Genomic DNA, 17,723 nt, shown 5'->3' on the forward strand with positions numbered 1-17,723 from the left:
CAGTGTTTCGATTACTGAAAGGATCTTCGTCAGGTATATCAAAGGCTCTCACACGAAAAGAAAAAGGATTGGGTATTTCACAGACTGGTATTGATCAAGTGACTCTTTATGTCGTGTGTGTCAATGGTAACAAAACCCTGTCTGAATTTAAACAAAAAAACGATACATTCTAACATGTGCGTCTCGAGTCCTTCTCTGTGTGTCTACTTTGAGGACTTTGACTAAGTGTTAATGCCATAGGGCATTCAATTTGACATTAAACAATGAAATATTGGTGCTAATAAAGAAGCAATATAATACATTTCTTGTCATACTGCCTGTTATCTACAGTACCACAGCGGAATGGCAGAATAACCAGTGTTGTGTGTGTGTAACTTGTGTCCGTTCATTATATCCTAGACAACAGAGGTTTGTGTTGTATGTGTTTTGACCCTAATTCGTTCAGTCATCAAGTAAGTTGTTTTTTAGGACACCTTCCCTCTTCCCAAACTCATGGGAAAATGTATGATTGATTTTGACGCATTATAGTGATTGTTCCACAATCACATACAAAAACAGGTCCTATCAGTGAAAGGTGGTAAATGGATGAAAATCTCGTGTTTTCTCCCGTTGATACATTAAAACATGGATTCCTCATCTATAAAAACAGTGGTCCCAAACAAACGGCAACATACTCAACCGACCACCGCACTTTCAAGTTAAGTAACCATCCTTGGCAATTAAGAGTAAAAATGGGACAAGGTAAGCCTGCTTTTTCTGTCTATTTCTTTTTTCTGTGGGAAGTCAGTGTACCATTTAGTACAATGTAACTTACACATTTAATCACTGAGGCAGGGGTCAACAGGGCAGAGACAAGTGAACAAGTATTCTACTGCTATGAGGTTATAATCTTTTGACACAGAACCACTTGCTTTAACAACCTAACTATGTGATCCATAACATTTACATTTGAGTCACTCTTATCCAGAGCGACTTACATGAGCAATTGGGGTTAAGTGCCTTGCTCAAGGGCACATCAGATTTCTCACCTAGTCAGCTCAGGGATTGAAACCAGTAACTTTTCAGTTACTGACCCAACGCTCTTAACCGCTAGGCTATTGGTGTACAAAGGCTGAAAATATCTTACTAATGTATCTCAACATAATTCGACTTACTCGTTTTATACATTTCTTGTTTTATTTAATCTCTCTTTTAGTGTTTCTGCTGTTGCCAGTCTTACTGGTCAGTTGTTTTCTGCGACAAGGGGCAGCGATGGAAAACCAACGGCTCTTCAACATCGCGGTCAACCGGGTGCAACATCTCCACCTAATGGCTCAGAAAATGTTCAATGACTTTGTAAGACAGCTTTTGAATCTTCTTTTGACATATCAAATAGTGTATCAATGATTGTTCTTCTTCTTGTAGACAGTATCCTCTTCACACAACCCTTGTGGCTAAAAAATCTCTCTCCCTTCTTTGTGATTTTGTGCAGGAAGTTACCCTGTTGCCTGATGAACGCAGACAGCTGAACAAGATATTCCTGCTGGACTTCTGTAACTCCGACTCCATCGTGAGCCCAATCGACAAGCACGAGACTCAGAAGAGTTCAGTAAGTAACCTGGCTGAGACAATTACGCATGTTATGCCCTTTAAAACCATATCAAGTGTAAAATCGTGACAGTTCCACTCTGCTATTCACCTTAAATATGAACTCCTCCATGATGCATGATTCCAAAATAAATAACAGGGCATCTCAATTTGAACAATCAATAGAACTTAGTCATTAGTTATTGGGCAAGCAGACCACCAATTATATAAACTCCAATTTATATATTTTTTTATTTTAATTGTTTTTAACCTTTATTTAAATAGGCAAGTCAGTTAAGAACAAATTCTCATTTACAATGACAAGCAGAGGCAGCATCATGCATGGCTCTCGAGTGGCGCAGTAGTCTAAGGCACTACATCTCAGTGCCAGAGGCGTCACTGCAGACCCTGGTTCGATTCCAGACTGTATTACAAACGGCTGTGATTGTTAGTCCCATAGGGCTGCACACAATTGTCCCAGCTTGGTTAGGGTTTGGCCGGGGTTGCTATACCTCAGTGCCTTCAACTAAGGTAGGTAAAACAACCACATATTGCAAGTAAAACCATCACTCTCTAATCGGTGGTTTGTCTACGTCTACATTCTCAGTTTTGTGCTTTTCTGTACAGGAAACCAGCCCCAAAAGTATTTCACTCAATCATGTAAATAGGGCATCTCAAGCTGTACAATACAACTTCATTTTCCAATAATCTGTGGTTTCTCTGCATCTTCACACACAGGTCCTGAAGCTGCTCCACATCTCTTACCGTCTGATTGAATCCTGGGAGTACCCTAGCCAGACCTTGACCATCTCCAACAGCCTCATGGTCAGAAACTCCAACCAGATCTCTGAGAAGCTCAGCGACCTCAAAGTGGGCATCAACCTGCTCATCACGGTAAAGAAAGGAGGGAGAACAATGACCATTTGTGGTGTCACACTTTGTGCACTGTAAACCCCAAGGCATTTTTAACTCAAATACTTCTAGTAAGTTGAACTCAAAGTCAATGAAAAGTCCTTATTGCTTAAAAACTTCTTGTCAATAGGGGGTGCTGTTAGCACTTTTTTTTTCTTGACGTTGCCAAATTAAACTGCCTAGTACTCAATTCTTGCTCGTACAATATGCATATTATTGTTATTATTGGATAGAAAACACTCTCTAGTTTCTAAAACAGTTGGAATTATGTCTCTGAGTGAAACAGAACTCATTCTACAGCACTTTTCCTGCCAGGGAGTGAGATTTCAGAAATCTTGGCCCCTGCTCCCAGGTCAGTTCATAAGTCCCTGTGAATGCTATGGGGCTACAAACACTGCCTATGCCTTCCTCTAGATGTCAGTAAGCGGGGAGATTTTGAATGGAGTGGATTGCGCAATCTGGGCTCTATATATAGACCCTGGAGCGGAAAGACCGTCCTTTTCAACAGTGCGCTCGACGCAGAGTGGTCGTCGGACTGGCCTCCTTCCAAGCTTTGGTTTAGCCACTTCTATACCCCCGGTCATATTTTTATTCGTTATAGGTGTTAAAAACATCATAAGGTAGTTAATTTAAACCGTTTTATAACAATTTATATCCGTTTAGTGCGATTTTCTGGCATTTCTTTGTGACGCACTTCCAATAGTTGGACACTTTTCCAGTACATGCCGAACGTTAGTGGCCATTTCGACAGGACAAGAGGACATCTTTCGACCAAAAGACGATTAGACCGGAGAAAGGATACATTGCCCAAGATTCTGATGGAAGATCAGCTCATAGTAAGAACTATTTATGATGATAAATCGTTGTTCTGTTGAAAAATGTTAAACGCATATATCGCCATTTTTTTTTGTGTAGCTTCGCTTTGGCGAACCCTGTATTGCACAGTAAGGATAATTTTAGAAATGTAATTCAGCGATTGCATTAAGAACTAATTTGTCTTTCGATTGCTGTCCACCCTGTATTTTTTAGTCAAGTTTATGATTATTTATTCATTAGACTAGATCACTGTCCAAGATGGCGCCCGACATTTTCTGGCCAGTTTGGCTACTATTCTCATTGTATAACCACGGTTTTTTGTGGCTAAATATGCACATTTTCGAACAAACTCTATATGTATGTTGTAATATGATGTTACAGGAGTGTCATCGGAAGAATTCTGAGAAGGTTAGTGAAAAAATTAATATATTTTGGTGATGATAACGTTATCGCTCTCTTTGCCTTGAATCAATGCTCGGGTAACGTTTGCACATGTGGTATGCTAATATAACGATTTATTGTGTTTTCGCTGTAAAACACTTAGAAAATCTGAAATATTGTCTGAATTCACAAGATCTGTGTCTTTCCATTGCTGTGCGCTGTTTATTTTTAAGAAATGTTTTATGATGAGTAAATTGGTAATACACGTTGCTCTCTGTAGTAATTCTAGTCGCTTTGGTGAGATTTGTGATGGTGGCTGCAATGGCAAACTATGATTTATACCTGAAATATGCACATTTTTCTAACAAAACCTATGCTATACAATAAATATGTTATCAGACTGTCATCTGATGAAGTTTTTTCTTGGTTAGTGGCTATTTATATCTTTATTTGGTCGAATTTGTGATAGCACCTGATGGAGTAAGAAACTGATGGAGTTAGAAAAGTGGTGTCTTTTGCTAACGTGGTTAGCTAATAGATTTACATATTTTGTCTTCCCTGTAAAACATTTTAAAAATCAGAAATGATGGCTTTATTCACAAGATCTGTATCTTTCATTTGGTGTCTTGGACTTGTGATTTAATGATATTTAGATGCTACTATTTACTTGTGACGCTATGCTAGCTATGCTAGTCAGTGGGGGGTGGGGGGTGCTCCCGGATCCGGGTTTCTGAGGCAGTAGAAGTTAAAATGTTTTTGTGGTACTGGCTCAAAACTAAATGAGAAGTCACATCAATGCAATTTTTTTAAGTTATAACAAATTAACTTTTTACCCAGCATGCTCTACTGCAGGTAGATATTTTTGGAATTGTTTTTAACAATCTGTGTTTTTGCATGTACAGAACATGGAGTGATTGATTCATCTTATGCTACACAAAGATATATAACATACATTTTTCAAAATTTTCACAAAGATGAATAAGTTACCAGAATTTTGCAAACCCGACTTGCAGGCCTGATGTGGCCTGTAAACTATGAGTTTCAGGCCACTGTATTAGGGTAAAGCTACGCCTCAAAATAAGGTCTTATGAGATAAGTAATGTATTGTTATAAAGAGTTGAATTATAATGATAATATTTGCCTAGGAATTCACTTGAAGGCCACAGGACTGAAAATGAATGACAACAACCATGTCTCTGTCACTAACATATACAGTCATGGGTAACTTCACAGACACTTCACAGGGTGACTCTATAGGTTTGAGTAATGACTATAAAATCACTTTAAGTAACTGCAGTCAGATTCTGTATATTAAGTGCAACGGGTTTCCTAAAAAGTTTGGAGTAATGACAGCACATTGGGGTTTACAGTGACATGAAAGGGAAAGACCTCTATGCTTTCCTAGTTAGAAAGCATAGTGTAGGACCACGTATGCCTCTTCTCAGCAGATCTTTCTGTTACACTGTGATGGGGTAACTGACCTCATCTATCATCACTAATAGTGACTATATCAGTGACAGCACATTCAATAACTGAATGTCGGCCCATTCAAGGACATTTATGCATGTGTCCTTTGCTATGTGTGCTTTCAGAAAGGCCCAATAAACGAATATTGATATGCACACATCCACCCCACCATGCATCTCTCTCTGTCTCCCACAGGGGAGCCAGGATGGCGTACTGAGCCTGGATGACAATGACTCTCAGCAGCTGCCCCCCTACGGGAACTACTACCAGAACCTGGGGGGCGACGGAAACGTCAGGAGGAACTACGAGTTGTTGGCCTGCTTCAAGAAGGACATGCACAAGGTGCGAAACCATGATGCCTTCAATTTCATGTGCCTTCCTGTATTTTCTACAGTGTGTTGTTTTTCTGTGTTCTCTATTGCAAAGTATTGTTAGGTTCTTTTTTTTCCAGAGTAAATAACTCACGGACACTAGAGAAGCTTTAACCAAGTTGAATTCTTCCCAGAGGTTCTTTACATCTGTAATCAGACAGCAAAACATTTCTCACTCCACAGTCATATACATCCCACTTAAAACACTCCTCCTTCTTCAATCCTTACAGTTTATTGGTCCACAGGAAGCTAATAAAGAGGGTAACAGGATAACAAACCTTTATTACTGCCTTAAGAGAATCTGTCCTCCCCTCCTGACCTCAACCCCTCATCTAATCCACAGATGTCCATTGGTTTTTCTTCAGAGAACCATTCACTTCTGACATGACCCAGTTTCTTTCATTTCCTATCATTCATTTACTATCTCAATGATCAAAGTTTAGCTGATTCCAACAGTATCTTTGGGTCTTTAACCCATATATTATTACTGTTATTGTTCATTGATCAAGACTGTTCCCGAGAAAGGTCTAGTGACCTAGAACACTCACATTAAAATGTGTCAACTATAACCCATTCTCCTTTTTCCCCCCGAGGTCGAGACCTACCTGACCGTCGCCAAGTGCAGGAAGTCACTGGAGGCCAACTGCACTCTGTAGACGTGGGCTGGAGAGGCAGCCAGCAAGAGCCTGTCTCCAGGGTTTGGTTTCCCAGATACAGATTAGGCCTTGCCCTGCACTGAAGAGCATTTTCAATTGAGATTCTCCTTTAAACATGCTTTTTAGTCTAGAGTAGATTTATTTTGCATCTGGTAGAGCCTGACTCCAGGGGTTTACAGGCATTTTCATTTTGTTCTCTGAATTCAACAACAGCACTTTCTATATTGAATCTATTACTCTGAGCTACCATTGATTAGTACATTTATAGAAAAGGTTATTAAATGTCTTATTTAGATATATGATTCATGGTGGTGCTACTGTTTATGCATACATTAATATTTAGGGGTGAAATGGGAACTTGTAGAGCTCCAAGCTTTTGGATAATATATTTTAGAGTAATTTCCTTTAAGTATTTTCATTCCTTAATCATATTGTTTGAAACTAATAGTGATTCGTTTTTTTCAATAAAGCTGTTGTTCTCTGCAGCACATGATCTCTTGGCTACTATTTATTATCTTTCAAATCAACATTCCTAGCCCCAACATTCCTACGGTGTCCCTTGGACAACTTAGGGCTGGATTCAATCCGTATCGCAGACGCTCCATTGAAATGTAAAGGCAATGTTCCTGCGTTCGCGGAGACTGCATTCACTGCAAACACTGCATATGTCGGCTCAATCGGAAATTACCTTAAAAATGTTACGCGGTTCTTCAGCGATACGGATTGAATCCAGCCCATAGTTAAGTATATTTGTATTGGCAAAAACATGAATGTCCACTGTCTGTTGCGAATGTTGAATAAAACTCAATTTGAACTTTGTCTACCGATTGTCCATAGGGTTGGTTGTTATATACCTCGGAATTTGAGACAAGATATCCGAAGGAACATATTAGTAAACAGACTTTCCAAACGTGGGTCTGCTGCAGGTGCCTAACACCATGCCCAGACTGGACGCGCGCGTGCGCCATCGTGCGCAAATTGATTTTGTCCCTCCCACACCAAACGCGATCACGACACGCAGGTTGAAATATCAAAACAAACTCTGAACCAATTATATTAATTTGGGGATAGGTCGAAAAGCATTAAACATTTATGGCAATTTAGCTAGCTAGCTTGCAGTTGCTAGCTAATTTGTCCCATTTAGCTAGCTTGCTGTTGCTAGCTAATTTGGGATATAAATGTTGAGTTGTTATTTTACCTAAAATTCACAAGGACCTCTACTCTGACAATTAATCCACACATAAAACAGTCAACCGAATTGTTTCCAGTCATCTCTGCTCCTTCCAGGCTTTTTCTTCTTTGGACTTTATATGGCGATTGGCATCTAACTTTCATAGTATTGCCACGACGACCGACCGACCGACCTCAGTTCATCTTTCAATCACCCACGTGGGTATAACCAATGAGGTGATTGCACGTGGGTATCTGCTTCTATAAACCAATGAGGAGATGGGAGAGGCAGGATTTGCACCGTGTTCAACGTCACAAATAGAACTGACTTCTATTTTAGGGCAGATGCTCGTTGGCGAGCGTGAGCAGTGTGGGTGCAACAATTGAATAACATGTATGTGTACATTTATTTTGCAATGCTCGCGCACGCGACGTGAGCGGTGTGGTCAGCATGTAACATGTCAAACACCTCATGTCAAAACAAAAGTCCTGCAAGTGCGCCATATGTTGGCAAGCAAGCCATAACTTGTTCCAGACTTTTATTTTTGACAGAGAGGAAGAGGGTATGCAGCTGACCTGTTTATTGATATGTTCCTTCAGATATTTTGTCTCAAATTCCACGCTATATATAAACCAACCCCATGGACAATCGTCAGAGTAAGTTCAAATTGAATTATATTCAACATTCGTGACACACAGTGGACGTGAAGCTCGCTTTCAGGCTTTGGCAATGGATTTTTGCGGCGCTGATGATGTCAGAGGGATAGCATCGGTGCATCATGACTAACAAGTTCCATACATGAAGTATAATGAACATTTTAATGTTATATGAATGTGAGTTGAGAGTCTTAGACGTACCAGCATCTTAGATTTACAAAAGCACCACGCCACCCCACATCAACTCCCACCATATCTCAATCTATGGACTTACCTTCAGTACTTGTAGCTGTGTTATAACTTATCATTCATCATTAATGTCAATGCCATGACCAGTGGTGTACCACAGATTCGTGAGGCTCCCCTGCAAGGCACGAGCAAGTCCAATTGTAAAGCCAGGGGACGGGAAATAGAATGTGATGGTAATATTCCATTTTTTACCTCAGGAACATTTTACCTTGATTGCCAAAAGACAATTATCCTACCAACCTCTCTGAAAATGGTTCTAGTGAAGGGACGTCAATGGTGAGGTAAAACGATTTGATTATTTTACTTTTCTCAGGTCTTCGATCATGGGTGACTCCAAACCCTTTGGTGGCCTCAACCAACTTTAACCAGATGAAGGTGTGTCCCAGCACTTGCAATTTCATTGGTTACAGAACTGTAAGCACTGCCCCGTGCTCGAGCTCATTGGTCGTGTTGCGTACGGAAAATCTACTGTAGGAGTAAAGTCAGAGCTTTCTCAAATTCTTCAATTAGTAAACTGTTGTTTGTCATTGACATTTACAGCTATCTCAACTGTTCGGTGATTGAACTATCTTGTTGGTTTTGCCAAGTGAGGACAATATTGGATGGGATGGAGACGCTAGATAGATACAATGAGAGGACGAGAAGGATGATGGTTTCCGGAGAAGAGGAATATGGAAGGTGGATGGACAAACTTGAATCTGGCCCGGTGGTGGCAGGTCGTGCAATGGCGGAAGCTGACACAGTGTTTGATTCTGTTGGCGCGAGTAAAGTTGGTAAGAATGACTGAACCACGGTAATTAAGAAGAATTGAGCTAAAAGAGCTAAAGCTGGAAATGAACAGCAGTTTCTGGTTGGTGTACCATTCATGAATAAGGATGTTTATTTGGGAGACCTTTGCGATTACGAAGATGGTGAAGGACAAATTGAGGAAGGTGGAGTCAGTCAGAGTGACCAGGAGCGGTATGATGGTGATTTCATGGGCATCGAAAGAGCAGAAGGAGAAAGCTCTGTGGCTCTACAAACTGTCAATGTACGAAGTGGAGAGTTGTGATTTTCAGAGTAGGGCACCGAAGAAAGGTGTCATCTCGCTGGATATCGAGGCTTCATGGTATAGGGACAACATGCCGGGAATAGTTGGGGCACGTCGCTTAACCTTTGTTGTGAATGGAAAGAAGGAGGAAAACCTGTCTGTTCGATGAAGAGTCTCTCCTGACCCACGTAAAGCTGTGATATATGAGATATGCAGTGCGAGTGTATGTACAAAAGTCACTGCAATGTCATGCATGTAAAAGTTTGGCCACGTGTCAAGTATTTGCAGATGGAATATAAGTGTTGAAGAGTCGGAGGATGCACAATGCTGCAATTGTGATGGGAAGCATTTTCCAGAGTCCCCTGAGTGCCGTGTTAGGGTGAATGAGGTCAAAGTAGCGATGCTCAGGGCTGTCAAGCAGGTCTCCTATGTGGAGACAGGGAAATTGTTGAAGGAGAGAGTAGCGATGATGAAGCTTTGGCAGTGGATGACAAGCAAGCAGCCTGTTGATGTCGATCATCAGATAAAAGATGCTGAAATACTAATGGTGAAGAAGGTGGATTTTTTTGCATTCATTGTGCATGTGATTAATTGTACAGGACAAACTAATAAAACATAGAAGAAACTGGATATCATTGTGAAAGCGGCAAAAAGGTTATTGGATCTTCAAAACTTCACGGCTGAAACATTGCAGGGAATACTGTTGGAAGATACTCCTCCCTCTCAGGCCCCAGAGCTTGTGTTTGGGGATCTGAGTAGACATTTGAAACTGACTGAAATTAGTACGTTGATGTTTGTTTTAGTAAAAACGTGTGGGAATGATATGAGTATGTTTTTTTCAGCCTTTCTTTTACTGCATTAAAGTTCCCAAGTTTTCACCCCATACAGTAAGTGGCGGCATGCAACACTAACGTGTGTTTGTGGACCTCCATAATACCATAGAAGAAGAAGAAACTCTACTGCGTAACGAATGACGTTTTCAGCGCGGGGAATTCAGAGGCTCTTGTGCGGAAGTCAACGTAAACGTCATATCGAAGTTTCTGCGATAAATTGATTCATACTATCCTCCAGAAAATACCTTACTAGGAGGACAATAATACCAACCTGCAACATTGAAACCATTTCGTGCAACACTGTTGGCGGAGCAGAGTAGTAGCCTACAGTAATAATGTTTCTCTAGACTGAATTCACTACTGCAATGGAGGTCGAGGTGGACGTAATAGAGTTCAGGGTACCCATTGAAAATAACAAAACACTGTTTGTCTGGAATATTCAATCCACATTCTCAGACGCGTTTATTTACGTAAGTGTCGTAGATGAATTATACAATTGTTAGCTATGTGATTAATACACTCATTATCTAGTATAGTTAATGACGTTTGAGAATCGCCAGAATTTAAAAAAAAATGTTTTTATGAAAGCAATCTAATAGTATAGACCTTTAATAAGACTTTGTTTTGGACACATCTACATGTTACAATTAACTTGTAGAACACTAATGCAACTTTGATACGAAATATTTGATAGGAGAGCAAGGTAGAAAGGGGAAGGGGTATACATAGTCAGTTGTACAACTGAAATGTCTTCCGTATTTAACCCAACCCCTCTGAATCAGAGAGGTGCGGGGGTGTCTTAATCGACATCAGGTCATCGGCGCCCGGGGATCAGTCGGTTAACTGCTATGTTCAGGGGCAGAACGACAGATTTCTACCTTGTCAGCTCAGGGATTCGATCCAGCAACCTTTAGGTTACTTGCCCAGCGCTCCTACCCGCCAGCCTATGTAAAGTAGGCTAATACGTGATTTTCACTGCCATGAATTGAAATTATGTACTGTATTATTTTAAAGGAATCCATCTGGAACATATTCTGTAAATTTGGACCGCTGTATCTGGTAAAGGTGTGTCCCAATGCTGCCGGGGTCGAGCCAGGGTTCTATGCCCTAGTCAAGTACTTCTCCGCAGCCCAGGCATCTAAAGCACAGAGAGCCACACATGGAAGAGGCTTTTTCCAGAGCTCTCCTTTGAAGGTAAGGGAACATTCAGAGAGAGAAACTTACTCAAATGTTGTAGACTATAGAGCCCCACGGTGGAGGTGTCATAATACCCATAAAACCTAGCGGTCAAACAGGAAAATTGTTCCAATGGATTTTCTACCATTAATTTTCCCATGGGGGATTTTAGAAACACTTAAAATAATGGCTTTGTTTCTTGTAGGCTTACCCTGGTGTGAGGTTTTGAAAACCATGTAAATCTCTCTCGGACAAGGTGACTTATCAATATATTAGGCGCTATTTACTCTCAGATTCGAAAATGCTAATTAGCGTCAAAGTAGACATGCAAAACTACAAATCCCTGCAAGCTCCTGCACATCATCTCTAGCTGACACCTATGCTAACAGGAATTGTGTCAATTTAAAACTTGCACAAAAACTTTATTCATTACTACATTTAGCTAACATTAGATAGTTAATTCAGAGATTCTTACCTTTGCCTTGTTTCGTCAGTCTCGTCCAGATCATTTGTGGTTCTTTATGATAGCCACATTAGCTGCTAATTTGCGTTTCATTTTTGGGGGTTAAATACAGGCAAATATATTGATAAAATTCACCCTGTCCTAGAGATTTACATGGTTATCAAATTGTCTCGCCAGGGTAAGTCTACATGAAACACAGCCCTTATTAGAAGTGTTTCTAAAATCACCTATGGGAAAAATGAATGGTGGAAAAACATCTGGATCCATTCCTTGTTGACCGCTAGGTTTTATGGGTATTATGACTCATACGGTGGTACTCTATTGTATAATTTAGTGCTTGAAGTTCTCATATCTATTTACAAACAGCAATTCCAAAGAGATCAAAATACTCTCCAAACTGATTGTATTATAATTGTATTATTTCATAAGATCCTTGCTTATGTGATATGTATATATTTTTAATCAATCACTTTTTCCCATTCTGTTGTGTTCGTTTCTTGTTAATTAATTCTGTCTTCCCGGTCCAAAATGACTTCGCCATTTTAGCTGAAGATAATATATGTATTGTTATGGATTTATAAATCACCTAATGTTGTGTTATATCTTTTTATCAACTTAAGTTCTTGTGAACATTACAAGTTTTGAACTTCTATTTGCTATTTATGGCCTGAAGGCCTCATTGACCTGAGCTCATACAACTAGTTTTTGAGTAAAAAAAGCATAATGTATGGATTATTTTGACTATAACAAGTACTCAGATGAAACATGTTGTGCTATTTATCACAGACTACTTTTTGTCAAAGTTTAACAAGGACTCTCTCCTCCTCACCACTGTCATGATCAAAGATATGATATGATCAAGAGCCTCACATACAGTATATTGTTTGGTCATTGTGCTGCCACAGAATGAATTGTGAGCAAGGCCTCAAAAAAGCTTTATATACCAGAACTGCGAGAAAAGTTCTATATATTATTTAAACAATGCGATTGTTTGTGAGAATGCCAACAGGTGTAGTTCCCGTGGAGGAAAGATTCTATTGGGGAAAGGTTCCGGTGGGGGTTGCCATGGAAACCAAGAAGGGGAGTGAGGTGTGTGTGTGCTCAAACATGTGGGGGTCTGGGAGAGGAAGTGTGTCCATCTGATGAATGGGCATGTCTCTGAACTCCAATTTTATACACTAATTGTAGTCTCACCCATTATTTTCTAATGACCAGTCATTTTTGACCAGAAACACTACAGGTGTACAAAGTTAAATGAAACACCAAAAACTTTATGAACATCATAAAAATCTATTTGGTGTGTTCAGATGCCCTGTGTGGACAAAGTCATGGAACCTTATGACATTCAGATTAAATGAACTACATTTTTCAGAGAGAACTTGTAAATCTATCCAATTCGACCGGAACACAGCAGGGTTAAAACAACTTCAAGGCCCCAAGAGTAGTCTTTTTCTCACAGCTGTTGTGAACCTTCACAGTAACACTTGACCAATAACTAATACCAGACCTTGACCAGTAGATGGCAATGTCTCACCACTCCATGATGACTTGTAGACCAGCCTCTTGCTGGTGGTCTGCTCTGCTTCACTTTCTGCCCTAAACACTGTTCACCATGAAGTCATAACCATTGTAATGATTGACATTTAGAACTGATTGTACATTCTCTGTCTGTTCTCCAGGTAAAGCTGAGCACAAAGCGGTACCCAAACTTCCTTCACAACTCTAAGCCACTGAGCCATAGCAAGTGTCAGGACTTGGCCAATCACTACCTGGGTTTTAATGGATGGAGCACCCACATTGTTACAGTAAGGAGTAGCAAGATGTGCCCCCAGATGTGTCTCTTTATGTTCCAGTACTATGTTACAGTATGATACAACAGATACAATATTTGTTTGTTTTGGTGGGTGTAGCCATTGTGAAATCGCTAGCTAGTTAGCTTTGTGTGACCAATGACCTAAAGGATGTATGAAGACATTTAAAAGATTGACAGCACAAGCAGATGATAGGTTGTTAGACTTTAAAGTAACACATCTTCTTCAGTCCCAACTTTTGACGTCAATCCATTTCTGCTGTATAGAATATGGACCATGTCGTTTACAGTCCTTGTATGATGAAAAGCTCATATATCCAAAACAAACTTTTCAGAAAATTTGGAAAAAATTAACGTATTTTCCTATTAAAGAACATACAATTATGAAACTTCAGAAGCTATATTTTCTTGGTCCTTGAGTCAAAAGTACATTGAGGGGAGTTACTGCTTTCAATAAATGTAAAAAAAAATATATATATATAATAATAATAATTGCCAAAAATGTAGTTACAAGGTTTTCATCAGACAACAACAATATGTAATGAATCCTTCCTTTCTCTGGACAGCTGAAGGACATCTCCAACTGTGACGATGCCGGCATGTTGTCCACCACAACTGGTGACCCTCAGGAGATTACCCTGAAGTACGGCTGCATCATGGATGTCACCTTCCCACAGCATGGCCTTAGCTGCCGAGGCGTCGGAGTGGCTGAAGAGACCGTAGAGGGCACCGGTGAGATTCCGCAGAACAGCCACAGTTTCTATGAGAAAGTTGTGTTTCAGAATGAGAATCACCTTTTATTTGTGAAGTACAGGAATTTGACCAGGTGAAATGGTGGTGACAGGGCCTTAAAATAAACAGAATATATTGACAGAATATAGACAAGAATCTACGCATACTTTTGCCCAACTCAGGGTTTGTTGACTTAAAGGTGTTGATCTCTAATTGCCTTTCCAAAACGTCTGTGTTATTCTCAGAACAGAGTATTCCTGATCCACATTGAGGCCAAAAGACACGATTTGTGTCTTTGTAATGAAATAACTAGTTCTTCTTGTGCAGCGAAAGTGAAAGCTCTAGTCTGTCAACACATGCTAGAAAATGATCTGCATTTCTTTCACTAAAACTCCTATCTATGGTTTTGGGCCGTAGGTCCAGACGTTGTCCTGCTAAAAAGAGGAAAGCTCCAGAGATGGGCCAGGGACAAAGCAGCGGTTGACGCTTTCGAGAAGGTTTTGCTGCTGGTTCTGGGTGAGTAAAGCTTCATTTAAATTGGGGAGACGCGGAAACGACAGTCCAAGCTCCCGCCAGCACTTGAGTGTATTCCCATACGGTTGATTGGGCACATCATTGCGCACATCTTGTCGTTCATGACGCATATTGAGGCAACATTTTCAATACGTAGCCTAGTGGCAAAATAAAACTCTATGATTTCAATATATAGACCCATGAAGCCTATTTATCTTTTAATGCAGTCATCTCGGTTTTCATTTCGAGCGTCGTTTTTTCTTTCACTTGTTTGTAACAATTGCAAATACTTTGGCAACTTTGTATTTGTAGTTAACTTCATTCTGAAGTTATTGGTGGTCACAGTCTGACAGATATCTAGCCTTAACATCTTGATTCTATGTTTAGCAGAGATCTGTGAATAAAGTGACGCGGAAGGGCAAAAAACATCTAACGATGCACTTTGTCTATTCTTCTACGAGTGATCTGTAGATGTGCAAAGGTTGTTATAGATCTGTACTAACAAAGGCTCTGGGAAACAGATTGGCCACTAAATATACGTCGTAAGATGGTTCTAACAATGATCTTAACGCTACGAAGGCTCTGGGAAACGAGGCCCTGAACTCTTAAGTGAACTAATCATTGGAATCATTTTGAAGATATCAGCTCGGCATATTTTAATGTCTTCCAGGTGTAGAGGCATGGGCAGGGATATCCTCTGCCATAAGGGAATACAAATGTAATCACAAAAAAATGTATATCTTCCAGGTAATGGGAAAGTTGTAGTTGAATGCAGGGTGGAGCGAGATGATGTCCTACAAGATGAGGATCTGGAAGGACTCATAAAGGTACCACACTGTTCTCTTACAGCAAATATTCCACACATTAGATTACCATTGTATTCTTTTAATTGTTTTCTACCCACACGGGATGCTTAGTTTGTATGTATTTTGGCCATTGTAGTATTTATAAAAATTGACAGTGCAGTTTAAATTATTGGCAACTTTACTGGACAGTCACTGGTGTTAACTTTACGTAATAATAACTTTAGTAGTATACTTTATGACTTACTGTAACTGATTATATGTAATTGGCAATTGACAATCAATGTCCTTTTTATTTCTTTGTCAGGTGAATGACATTCCCTGGAGCCAATTTGACCCTGATGGCCAGGAGGAAAATGAGGATATACCGTGGGACCTCAGTGTCAACATGTGACATGTACAGTTTACCTGTGTTCACCTGCACTCACTGTGTTTAAGTTGGTGTCAAAGAACAACTTGGCATTTCCCGTTACAATTTTTCAGGTACATTCTTTAAAAAGTATGTATTGTTTTGTGGAAAATACCTTTTGTAAACTGTATATCTTTATGTACTACTGCATATAACATGCTTTTGAAATTCTGTAAATGTTTTTGGAACTTTTGACAATTCAACATTTTATTAAAAGCACAAGTTGTTCGTTCCTTATTATGTTTAGGTGTTGGTGTCTTTTAGAGAGAAAACAAGGGGAGACAAATTACATTTGTTACATGTGCTGAATACAGCAGGTGTAGACCTTACAGTGAAATGCTTGCCTACAAGCCCTAACCAAGAATGCAGTGTAAAAAAATACCTTAAAAAATGAATTTAAGAGCAGCAGTAAAATAACAATAGCGAGGCTACATACAGGGGGTACCGGTACCGAATCAATGTGCGGGGGCACCGGTTAGTCGAGGTAATTGATGTAATATGTACATGTAGGTAGAGTTATTAAAGTGACTATGCATAGATAATAACAGAGTAGCATCAGTGTAAAAGAGGAGAGGGGGGCATGCAAATAGTTTGGGTAACCATTTCATTAGATGTTCAGGAGTCTTATAGCTTGGGGTTAGAAGCTGTTTAGAAGCCTCTTGGACCTAGACTTGGCGCTCCGTTACCGCAGAGAGAACAGTCTATGACTAGGGTGGCTGAAGTCTGACAATTTTTTAGGGCCATCCTCTGACACCACCTGGTATAGAGGTCCTGGATGGCAGGAAGCTTGGCCCCAGTGATGTACTGGGCCATCCATACCAGGCAGTGATGTAACCTGTCAGCATGCTCTCGATGGTGCAGCTGTAGAACCTTTTGAGGATCTGAGGACCCATGCCAAATCTTTTCAGTCTCCTGAGGGGGAATAGGTTTTGTCGTGCCCTCATCACGACTGTCTTGGTGTGCTTGGACCATGTTAGTTTGTTGGTGATGTGGTCACCAAGGAACTTGAAGCTCTCAACCTGCTCCACTACACCCCCGTCGATGTGAATAGGGGCGTGCTCGGTGCTCCTTTTCCTGTAGTCTACAATCATCTCCTTTGTCTTGATCACGTTGAGGGAAAGGGTTGTTGTCATGGCACCACACGGCCAGGTCTCTGACCTCCTCCCTATAGGCTGTCTCGTCGTTGTTGGTGATCAGGCCTACCATTGTTGTGTCATCGGCAAACTTAATGATAGTGTTGGAGTCGTGCCTGGCCGTGCAGTCATGAGTGAACAGGGAGTACAGGAGGGGACTGAGCATGCACCCCTGAGGGGCCCATGTGTTGAGGATCAGCATGGCGGATGTGTTGTTACCTACCCTCACCACCTGAGAGCGGCACATCAGGAAGTCCAGGATCCAGTTGCAGAGGGAGGTGTTTAGTCCCAGGGTCCTTAGCTTATTGATGAGCTTTGAGGGCACTATGGTGTTGAAAGCTGAGCTGTAGTCAATGAATAGCATTCTCACATAGGTGTTCCTTTTGTCCAGGTGAGAAAGGGCAGTGTGGAGTGAAATAGAGATTGCATCATCTGTGAATCTGTTAGGGTGGCATGCAAATTATGATGTTGGTGTGAGCCATGACCAGCCTTTCAAAGCACTTCATGTCTACAGACGTGAGTGCTACAGGTCGGTAGTCATTTAGGCAGGTTACCTTAGTGTTCTTGGGCACAGGG

General features: G+C 40.6%; 2 protein-coding genes across 2 annotated transcripts; both read left to right on the top strand.

Moving 5' to 3' along the window:
• Positions 1-681: 681 nt before the first annotated feature.
• On the top strand, positions 682-6,653 carry LOC120044469 (somatotropin). Its single transcript, XM_038989124.1, has 6 exons — positions 682-741; positions 1,196-1,335; positions 1,472-1,588; positions 2,305-2,460; positions 5,338-5,484; positions 6,107-6,653. The coding sequence occupies exons 1-6, from the start codon at positions 732-734 to the stop codon at positions 6,167-6,169; spliced, it is 633 nt and encodes a 210-aa protein (XP_038845052.1). The 5' UTR covers positions 682-731; the 3' UTR covers positions 6,170-6,653.
• A 3,619-nt stretch (positions 6,654-10,272) lies between these two features.
• On the top strand, positions 10,273-16,250 carry rdm1 (RAD52 motif containing 1). The gene is made up of 7 exons (XM_038989125.1): positions 10,273-10,578; positions 11,123-11,302; positions 13,427-13,552; positions 14,124-14,289; positions 14,707-14,805; positions 15,550-15,629; positions 15,913-16,250. The coding sequence occupies exons 1-7, from the start codon at positions 10,474-10,476 to the stop codon at positions 15,997-15,999; spliced, it is 843 nt and encodes a 280-aa protein (XP_038845053.1). The 5' UTR covers positions 10,273-10,473; the 3' UTR covers positions 16,000-16,250.
• Positions 16,251-17,723: the final 1,473 nt, after the last annotated feature.

Source organism: Salvelinus namaycush, chromosome 3, assembly GCF_016432855.1.
Source record: "Salvelinus namaycush isolate Seneca chromosome 3, SaNama_1.0, whole genome shotgun sequence".
Lineage (NCBI taxonomy): Eukaryota > Metazoa > Chordata > Actinopteri > Salmoniformes > Salmonidae > Salvelinus > Salvelinus namaycush.